This window comes from Poeciliopsis prolifica, unplaced genomic scaffold, assembly GCF_027474105.1.
Source record: "Poeciliopsis prolifica strain line A6 unplaced genomic scaffold, Auburn_PproV2 SCAFFOLD006, whole genome shotgun sequence".
Classification (NCBI taxonomy): Eukaryota; Metazoa; Chordata; class Actinopteri; order Cyprinodontiformes; family Poeciliidae; genus Poeciliopsis; species Poeciliopsis prolifica.
Genome location: NW_026562381.1, coordinates 14,240,540 through 14,250,894, shown reverse-complemented (window position 1 = coordinate 14,250,894; position 10,355 = coordinate 14,240,540). Strand labels below are relative to the sequence as shown.

Sequence of the window (10,355 nt, the reverse complement as noted above, 5' to 3'; positions counted from 1 at the left end):
TAAATGAAGATCAAATATTTACATCCAGTCAAAATAATACCAATTTCAGAACCAATTACCCCCAAATATTAGCATTTAAACAATGTCAGAAACGCCATAAAAATAAACAAATGAGTCAAAAGAAGTTTAGTCGAATTGTTGAAAACCCTTAAAACATTGAAAATAATCATTAGTCCTATTTTAGGATCTTAAATAGTTTTATACACTAACTTACCAAAAATAATTCAACTTTGTTGTACAAATAGACAAAAAAAGATGCTAGCTGTAGAATTAACCTTATTTATTTTGCTCAATGTATTTTATGGTTCATTTCTTAAATTGTGTCCATTGTATCCCTCCATAGTTGCAGTCTTTACCTGAACCACAAACCAGATTTGGATTTTTGAACATAAAGTTGAACTATTCCCATCTTGGAGTTTAATTTTGGCTTTCCTGTATATCCATTGGGAATAATGGGTATCATTATGACAGAGGCTTAAACCTCGGTAAAGAATTCCCTGTGGGAAAATCAAGATTTACAACTCGTCCCACCACCAGCTTTATATTTATATTTCTACATCTTTGGTACACTAACTGCCTGATCACCTCTACAAACTGCTACTTGTGACTCAAGGGCTGACTGACTGGAACAGAAATCAGCCATTAGCGCGTAGCTACAAGAAGCTTCTTAGCAACAAATCAATGGACTCATGCTCTTTGTATTCTCCAGGTACACCCAAGGTCAAAGCTCTCAAAAATACACAAACAAAACCCGATAAAGCAGCAATTCTTTAATAAAGGCAAATAATTTTTTTATTCAGATTTCAGTGAGTTTCTGCAAGAGCTGATTTCTGAGTTATGGAATAAGTACTGAAAAGACATAAAAATTTAACCTGTATGCACTATGCAAGTTCACATTACAGAATCATGATAGAAATGGAAATATAAACAAAGCATGACAGAGGGTGTACATGTTTGCCTTCAAGCCCAACCAATCAGATTTTCAATCTGCAGCTCAAGTCATGATTTCATTGTTTTTGCATCTTCGTTCAACTGCTCAATTATGGGCTTTTTATCTCTGCGATCTTGTGTGGCACAAAAACAAAAAGTATGGGTTACTTATTTTGTTCCTTATGATGAGTTCTGTGTAGCCCTTTCATCTGGAAAATGCCATAGGAAAAAAACATGTTTTTGCGAAAACCAATGAAAAAAATTCAAACTTCACTGAACCACAACGAAACAGAATGCAATCATGTAAACAAATGTTACGGACAAGATTCTGAGCATGTCAATGAAATGTACCTCCAGTTTTATTATTACAGAAGGATATTTGTTTCTAACTTTATCTGGCATAACAAAATAAAATACATTCCAATAAGATTACTTGTTTGAAGTCTTCATAATGTTTGCAGCAAAGTGTACTTTTATTGAGATCACATGAAGCTCACATTTCATTAATAAAATGAAACAAAGAAGCTTGGATTCATGGAGACAGATAATTAAGAATTTATGATTTGTAATCCGATGTACTTTTAACTCAGCTCAAAAATGTCAACTTTGATGTGAAAAACAGACTAAAGGCTTTAATCTGGTGTGTAACATTATATTTCTTTTGAACTGTCCTGAATTTCCTTGAATTTTGACTTTGAACAAGGTTAGCTTTCTTTTAAACATTCATAGAAATCTACTAAAAACTACTGAAAAAAGTTTTTTCAACCGATTTTTTTATTTTTATTGCTTTTTGTTAAACAATCATCAATCGACATTCTGGATCCAAAATCTGGTGTATTTTAATACTTTATCCAACTTTCTTTACCAGTTTTTTTTTCTCTTGCTGCTTCTATCAAATGAAATTACTATATCCATGCAAATGTTCTTCCCTGTTCCAGCTCATTCATATCCAAATGCTCTTCCTTCAGCAGTATTGTACTTGTAATCCCCTCTTTATCTGAGAAGAAGCTTCAAAGATTTACTGTTATGAATAAAATGTGCTTATCTGTTTTCTCCATTATAATAAAATCTGTTGAAATTCATTCATGGTTTGGAGTAAGATTTCCCATGTTCTCACCTGGGTTTGTTTTCATTTTTCTTAGTATCTGTGAGTTTATTTTGAAAAATTATAAATCTGTTTTTAACAAGTCATAAAAAGCATAAAAATATATGAAAAAAATTAATGAATGGACAATCGAAAAGACAGTTAGCTCAGATTGGATGCACATTTGCAAAATGATTTGATTATCTCACCGTGATAATCGGGACTATCTGTGAAATCCATAAAAGCTATTTTTTCCCCATGCATTCTGAACAACCTATAAACAGATCCAACCTTGAGTTGATGTATTTTATTCCCTTCAGTTCTTCCTCCGGTTCATCCATCTCTCCAGGCAGCAGCACTGCCATTGATTGATTCATTCATCTGTTCATCTTTCAAAGAAGCTGCAATTCTTTGACTTGTTATTGAGGAAGTTTCCATGTGGTCAACTCAACACCTCAGATCACAAATATGTATTTATAAAGTGCTTTACTCTTGAATTTAGCAGTCAGGTGAGAGCATTTCCTCATTGTGCTGCTCATGCTATCCAAATATGTTGCACAGATATGGTTTTATTATAGTCGAAAACTGGCAAAGCCATAAATTTAGAATCATCTTTTGTTTTTTTTCCACAAAGGATGAAGCGATTAAATTACAGCCGTTTGTTCTGCTGTCAGTCTTCCAGCGCGGTGGCAGCTACCTCATTGGAAAGCATTCTCTAAACAGCTCCTGCTTTGTCATGAGAGAATAGGGCAGAAAATGCATTGATGGATTTTTTTCTGCCTTCGTGTTAATGTATTCTGAGGCACTGGGGTGTTATGGTACTTTGCTGCTCCTCATTGCTCCTCCCCTACCCATCCTCTCTGTTGCTCCTCATCATTTTCCAATATATTTCTCCATCTGCAAAGACAAATACAACCAGGCAGGATCTGCTGTGTTCTTGTTGCCAAATTCACATCGAATGTGGATGGGGCTCACAGTAGGATTATGTCATGATTGCCCAAAACAATCAAACCCTGCAGATTGAAGTGGTGCATCATCATAACCTTGAAAGACCTTCACTGGCAGAGAAAAGGGAGTCAAGAGGGCCTCTGTGTCATAACTGTGCAGACAGCAGCCCCTGTTGATCATGCAGAGAAATAAACAAGTGCTTTATAAAAGAAAAAAGACATCAGCTACACATGCTAAAACTACAGCAACTCTAGGTTAAAGGAAATATATTTTATGCATAGTCTATTACTAACAGTTAGTTTAATAACCTTGTTCATGATCTGAGCAAAAGCGAGTCAGGAGTAATTGGAAGGACTTTTAATGTGTTGCTACATAATTAGCTGTAATACAGTAACACAGAAGATGTGTTACTGTATTTTCAATAGATACATAAAGTTTTTGATGTTATTTAGAAGGCTACCAGAAAGTGTGAAATCAGAGACCAAATTGCTAAATATTAGCACTCTGCTAAATATCTACATAAAGCCTGAAAATACTGGAAATTCAACTTTTATTTCAATAGTATAATCTCACATTGAACATTTTAGAAAGATCAAAACTAATTTCAGATTTATTGAGTGACAGTAATTGTTGACACTATGATGAATTTACGCATTTCGTTTTATACTGGCATGTCCTGACATAGAGGCCTGCCTCTCTTATCTACTCTTCAAATGAAAAAGACAAAATAAACATGACATTCAAATAACGTATGCATACTGACCTATGGGGTGCAAAGAATTGAAAGGGATGACGATTGAAAAAAATGGTTTCAAAATAAAGTGCAATGCATTCCAAGGTTAACGTCACCAAGTGATGAACGTTTTATGAAAAACTGTGAAAGAGATAATTAATTTCGCATGTAATTTCTTAATTAATTTAATTCCGTTGATTCTATTTTTATCTATGTAACAATTAGCACGTTTAAATACACATTTTTGTTCATGTAATTAATCTGTTTGCTTATTTGATGCATACCTACTGCATACAACAACGATATATATTTTTTATAACATAATTATTCTATTTCTCTTTTGGCACCTGATCGAGCTAAGGTTAATAAAAAAATTATATATATATATATATATATATATATATATATATATATATATATATATATATATTATATATATATATTATATATATATATATATATTATTATTATTATTATTATTATTATTATTATTTTGACACTTAAAAAATATACGGCGTTGCTTGCAGATTTTATTTTGAAGAGCCATAGTTCGTTCCATAACTTCCGTATCTCTTCGTGTTTTTTCATGCGGTAGGAGTGAGTTGTGGCTACTTCATCGAAATAAATAACCATGTCTATTGAAGTGGAATCTGCAGAGTAAGTAGTTTTTGAAACAATAGTTAACTTCTATGTGTTTGATGAAAACTTGCAGAATAATAACTGAATATAAAATATTTATATCTAAGCAGAGGCCTCACTCACCCTCAGCTGCAGAACACCGACCGATGTTAGCACCCAAAGCTAGCATGCTTATCAATTCAAGCACTTTAAACGTATATCCAGCTCAACAGCTTGTCTAAGTAGAATGTTTTGTTAATTGTAGTGCAGGAATGGGCTTCAAACTTCTCACTCGTTTCATAATTCTACTACACCCCCCCTCTACACACACACACAACCAACTTGAAAAGGCTAAATGAAGCTAAAGTTAGCAAGAGTTAGCATTTCTCTTATTCAGCTGTAACTGTCAAACTTGGGCAAATTAAGACATTCTCATGTACTGTTTTGCCTAAATATGTAGACATATTGTTTTATAATTTGATGCGCTCCGTAGTTCCCCCATAATTCTGTTAAATAGAAATGTGTAAGGACCTGAAACGTCTCCGTCCTGGAGACGTTTCAATGAAGGAGGTGTGTTAATAAAACGTTATTTGGGCATGCTACCCAAATATCTAAACAAGTTGCTGGTCAAAAAATGGCTTAATTAAGAAAGAAATGTTCACATTAAGTCATGTAAAATATTATATTGTTAACATGAACACATTGTGGCTAACGATTACATTCAGAATTCATATTAGCTGTATCACCAGAATAATTTCTGTCTTCTTAGCGTGGTGCGTCTGATTATGCAGTATTTGAAGGAAAATAATCTGCACCGAACCCTGGCCACGTTGCAGGAGGAGACAACAGTGTCTCTAAACACAGTAGACAGCATAGAGAGTTTTGTGGCGGATATCAACAGTGGTCATTGGGATACCGTCCTGCAAGCCATCCAGTCCCTCAAGCTACCAGATAAAACCTTGATTGATCTTTATGAACAGGTGAGTTTTGGATTTGTTATTTTGTTGCATTAAATCCTACAACCTATCAGCATTTTCAGAACTATGTTGTTTTTTAATAGTTATTCTAGCTCAATTTGACCTATTGCAGACCAGTTATAATTAATTTATTACATTAGATGTGTTTATAAAATTAGCTTATAATTAACCTGGGCATCCTTTTCCTAACCAGGTTGTGCTGGAGCTTATTGAGCTGAGAGAGCTCGGTGCTGCTCGTTCACTCCTCAGACAGACCGATCCCATGATCATGCTCAAACAGACGCAGCCAGAGAGATACATCCACCTGGAGAACCTGTTGGCTCGCTCCTACTTCGATCCCAGAGAGGTGAGTCCAACATGTGCAGCAGATGGAGCATTGTTTTATCGTTACAGTATTAGTTTAGTGTCCTAATTAAATCCTATTTACCGATCTGGGGGAGATTGTAGTTTTCCAAGTCGGGTCAAGTCTCTGCTTCTGGATTGCAGTTCAGTAAAATCATTGAACATCCTATTTTATCAGCATTTTCTGCTGATATTGATTGTGGTATATATTAATTATATTAATTATTTATTGCCCAGCCCTAGTTTGTTACATGTGTTTTTAAAAGCTTTTATATCTGCACTTTAAAAATTGACTGAAGAACTAATGCACAATGTGAAATTTTGCAGCGTTTTTCCTTTATAACTTACTTGGATGTGTTTCTTTACAGGCTTACCCAGATGGCAGCAGTAAAGAGAAGCGGCGTGCAGCCATCGCTCAGGCCCTGGCAGGAGAGGTCAGCGTGGTGCCGCCCTCCCGTCTCATGGCTCTGCTGGGACAGGTCAGTAACCTTAAAACCTTTAAACTTGCATTATGTAGACAAGTTGCTGACATTTCGCAACTCTTAAATTTCCTTCTTCAGTCTCTGAAGTGGCAGCAGCATCAAGGTCTCCTGCCACCTGGTATGACCATTGACTTGTTCAGAGGTAAAGCGGCTGTGAAAGACGTGGAGGAGGAGCGCTTCCCCACTCAGTTGAGCAGGCACATAAAGGTACCCACATTGTCAGAAATATGACCTGCAGAGGGGGTTATTTTGGCCACTCTAATCAAAGTTGTTTATTTAGCCAAGCTGGGTTACAAGTCATTTTCTCTCTCTGCAGTTTGGACAGAAATCTCATGTGGAGTGTTCTAGATTCTCCCCTGATGGTCAGTACCTGGTCACTGGGTCTGTGGACGGATTCATTGAAGTGTGGAACTTCACCACTGGAAAAATCAGGAAGGTATAATACACTTAAAAAACACAAAATCTTATCGTTTTTGGTCTCGCTTCTAGTGCAAGTACTAGCTATGAGTGAACAAATCTGCAGTTTTACATCAATATTAAGGATTTCATTGCATAAAACAAGCTCCTATATCTTGCTGAAAAGTTACTTGTAGGTTAGTTTTGTCTTTCAAATGTACTAAGATATTTACCTTAGAAACTAGACAGAAAATACTTGATAAGAGGTTGTGCTTTTGCAGTGAGACTTAATTTGCCTGTTTTCCAGGATCTGAAATATCAGGCTCAAGATAACTTCATGATGATGGATGATGCTGTGCTGTGTATGTGCTTCAGTCGAGACACTGAGATGTTAGCAACTGGAGCCCAGGATGGAAAGATTAAGGTCACGTTTTGTTGCTGTTGTATTTTGATGTTTTAAAAACACAGTTTAACTCTTACTGTTTTCATTCAGCATTCTTATTTCATTTTCTATTGTTGTAAAATACGTTTATTTAGTAAAAAAAAAACATAAAATGATGGAGCAGTATTTGCTGTTTCTGTCTCGAGTCATCATTAAATACTTTTCATACTTGCATGCAGGTGTGGAAGATTCAGAGCGGTCAGTGTCTGAGGAGATTTGAGCGCGCCCACAGCAAAGGAGTAACTTGTGTGAGTTTCTGTAAAGACACCAGCCAGCTGCTCAGTGCCTCCTTCGATCAGACCATCAGGTAAACTCATCTAAACTAACTTCTCTCTTTCACTCCGAACACTTTTGTAAGTCTCAAGTGGCTTTATAGTCTTTGCTCAACACACATGCACAACTCTTTTCATTTTTTGTTTTTTTGTTTTGTTTTGCACAAGAATCCATGGACTGAAATCTGGTAAATCACTGAAGGAGTTCCGTGGTCATGCCTCGTTTGTCAACGAAGCTACATTTACCCCAGACGGCCATCACATCATCAGTGCTTCCTCAGATGGAACAGTCAAAGTAAGTTATTGAAAAAGTAAAGACTTTACAAACTAGAGAAAAGAAAAGAGAGTGATTTAAATTGTTTTTCCACATTCATATATTTATGGGGAGAATTCATTTACATGGAGATTTTCAGATCAGTTTTCTGCTCCATTAAGACACCTTTTTATCATGTTTTTTATTTAAAAGATTCTCATCCAAATATGTATATTCAACCATTCGGCTATACATTTGTTTGACACTCCAGCAATCTATTCGTTACTTTGCTCCTCCTTTTAGTTTTCCATCTACCTATTATTTTGTCTCCTTATCCATGTGTCTTTGCCTCCATTAGTTTTTTTATTTAGTCACCACAATTATTTTATTAATCTATACCTATAGTCAATCTTTTTTCCTTCAATAAATAGTACATGAAAGAGAACTTGAGTCTGAAAAGTACGGCAAATTTTCTCTTTAACTTATTGGGATCCTAACATGAATCATCTTGTCCAGTTGCAGCATACCGACTTCTTTCCTTGTGTTTTCTTTTCAGGTGTGGAACGTGAAGACTACAGAGTGCAGCAGCACTTTTAAGCCTCTTGGTACGTCAGCAGGCACAGACATCACCGTCAACAATGTCCTCCTGCTGCCCAAGAACCCTGAGCATTTCGTAGTGTGTAACCGCTCCAATACGGTGGTCATCATGAACATGCAGGGACAGGTAAGTTTTTCAAGTTTTAAATATATATTTTTAAGCTTTTAGATATTCTTTTTATATGAGCATCTTTGCTTTTCTCGTATGAACACAGATTGTGAGGAGTTTCAGCTCCGGTAAAAGGGAAGGCGGTGACTTTGTGTGCTGCACTCTGTCGCCCCGCGGCGAATGGATATACTGCGTAGGTGAAGACTTTGTGCTCTACTGCTTCAGCACCGTCACAGGCAAACTGGAGAGAACACTGACGGTACGATGCTGCACATAAACACAGATCAAAGAGTCCAAAAATATCACAGCACACCCCCTGCACCGTTTGTGGTGCAGCATCTGTCAGGCAAATCTCCACACAGGTACTGATGATGAGAATGTAAACCTGCAGGATGCAAACACAAACCTATTAACACTCAAAGTTGTATCTTAATAATTTTCTAAATTAAGCTTATTATTATTTATTGATTGCCTTTAATCACATTTCCCCACTTGCTTTGCTGCTTGACTTTTATATTTAAAAGTTAAATGTGGCAGAAACCCTAACATCCATGCTTTGTTTTCAAAATGTATATTTTCTTGAAACTATAATGCTTTGATTAGAACATTTTTTTTTTAAATAAATGTGCAGATATTTACTGTAGTGTCAACTTTTTATTTCTATCTACCACATTGATACTTTATTTTGTTTTGCAACACTGACTGAAAAGCAAGTTTTTCTCTCAAACAAGTTTCTTAAGTATATACGTATATTTATGAAGTTGTCTTGGCTCACCTGCTACTAGTCATAAAGTTATGCCTTTCCTTTGTGTCTTCATGTCTTTTCAAGTCTTGTGCCAATCCTGTTCTTCTATCCATTTATATCACCTGTATTATGGCCAACCTAGTTAACCCAACTGCTTTTAAAAAGAAAAAAAGATCAAATCCAGAAATTACTGCAGAATTTATTTATAACAAACTAGCTGTTTCTTCAGGGTGAAGCAAAGCCAAAATTATAAGGATTTTACCCAGTCATTGCTTCCAAAACTCTATTTACAAACAAAAGGAGACACTTTCCTCTGTCTAGGCCTGTCACAGTAACAAATTTTGCTGGATGATAAATTCTCAGTTATTATAGCGATGAACAGTAATGTTGTTTTAAATCTATTTTCCAGTAATATATTGACAATGGCTTAATAAATCAAGATCACCCACTTAAAGACCACTAAACTTTTTAATTTTGTAAACAACCTTTAACATTAGAACTGCAAAATGAGAAAGATTTTCTAGGAAGAAGAGTGCACACTCTGATCTGAAAAGAAACCAACCACAGTCTGTTCTTTGACGTCTGTAGTTTCTGCAGCTTCTGTTTGACCACTGCTAAGTTGAAATGAAAACTGAGTCGGAACCCAACTTTACCTTTAGCACAACAGTGAAGTTCTGCTCCAGGTGACTGGTTCTGCTGCTTTCTTCTTCAGGTTCACGAGAAAGATGTGATTGGCATCGCCCATCACCCCCACCAGAACCTGATCGCCACTTACAGCGAGGATGGCTTGCTGAAACTCTGGAGACCCTGAAGCATCCTCAGAAGAGGAACCTGGACATTCTCTCTTTTTGTCCATCCTTTTTGCTTGTTTTTTTCACTCTGGTGAATCCTTCCCAGGGTCAAATGGACTTTGATGTACAGGAGAACCATCAGCCTTTTACACTCAGAATAACAAAAAGTAGTTCATTTAAAGAAAAAAAGTGTACAGTTTTTTTTTTTTTTTTAAGTTTTTGTATCATTAAAATTGAGCAGCTTATGGCATTTTAATGAAGCCTCTGAGACTAAAGTTCTTTATTAGACAGAGAAATGTTATAGCTTCAGTTTTTTGTCACAGATGTTTTGTAACAGCTGAACAGAAACTCCTCATCTTAAAATAAGGTTTTGATCCCTTAAATTTTTCCATTTGTTCAAAACAGAACTCCAAAGATGACAGTAAGACTTGCTGAGTGGAGAGAATTGTGAATGTTTTCATATGAATTTAGGAAATTTCTGGAAAATCATTTGAAAACTTGAAGATTTACTGGAAGTATAAATGCCATGTAACATTTTTCTGTCTGCCATTAAAGCCCTCTGAGCTGAACAGAGCAATCTGAATAATTTTGGTGTAATAATCAAACAACAGACCTGGAAGAGTGTTGTAAGGTATT

General features: G+C 35.8%; 1 protein-coding gene across 2 annotated transcripts; it reads left to right on the top strand.

Moving 5' to 3' along the window:
* Positions 1-4,257: 4,257 nt before the first annotated feature.
* Positions 4,258-10,288, top strand: LOC129360732 (WD40 repeat-containing protein SMU1). 2 transcript variants are annotated; one of them, XM_055031115.1, is made up of 12 exons: positions 4,258-4,352; positions 5,083-5,293; positions 5,484-5,636; positions 6,001-6,111; positions 6,193-6,321; positions 6,431-6,550; positions 6,818-6,934; positions 7,132-7,259; positions 7,393-7,519; positions 8,034-8,201; positions 8,290-8,442; positions 9,641-10,288. In XM_055031115.1, the coding sequence occupies exons 1-12, from the start codon at positions 4,327-4,329 to the stop codon at positions 9,737-9,739; spliced, it is 1,542 nt and encodes a 513-aa protein (XP_054887090.1). In that variant the 5' UTR covers positions 4,258-4,326; the 3' UTR covers positions 9,740-10,288. The 2 variants fall into 2 exon arrangements, with proteins under 2 accessions (XP_054887090.1, XP_054887089.1); XM_055031114.1 differs by having other exon boundaries at positions 6,001-6,321.
* The last annotated feature ends 67 nt before the right edge of the window (positions 10,289-10,355 follow it).

Bases quoted from the DNA above. Each gene is read 5' to 3' on its own strand.
- LOC129360732 (XM_055031114.1), top strand. From the start codon at position 4,327: ATGTCTATTGAAGTGGAATCTGCAGA. The intron at 4,353-5,082 runs GTAAGTAGTTTT...CTGTCTTCTTAG, and splicing joins ATTGAAGTGGAATCTGCAGA to CGTGGTGCGTCTGATTATGC. The intron at 5,294-5,483 runs GTGAGTTTTGGA...TTTCCTAACCAG, and splicing joins TGATTGATCTTTATGAACAG to GTTGTGCTGGAGCTTATTGA.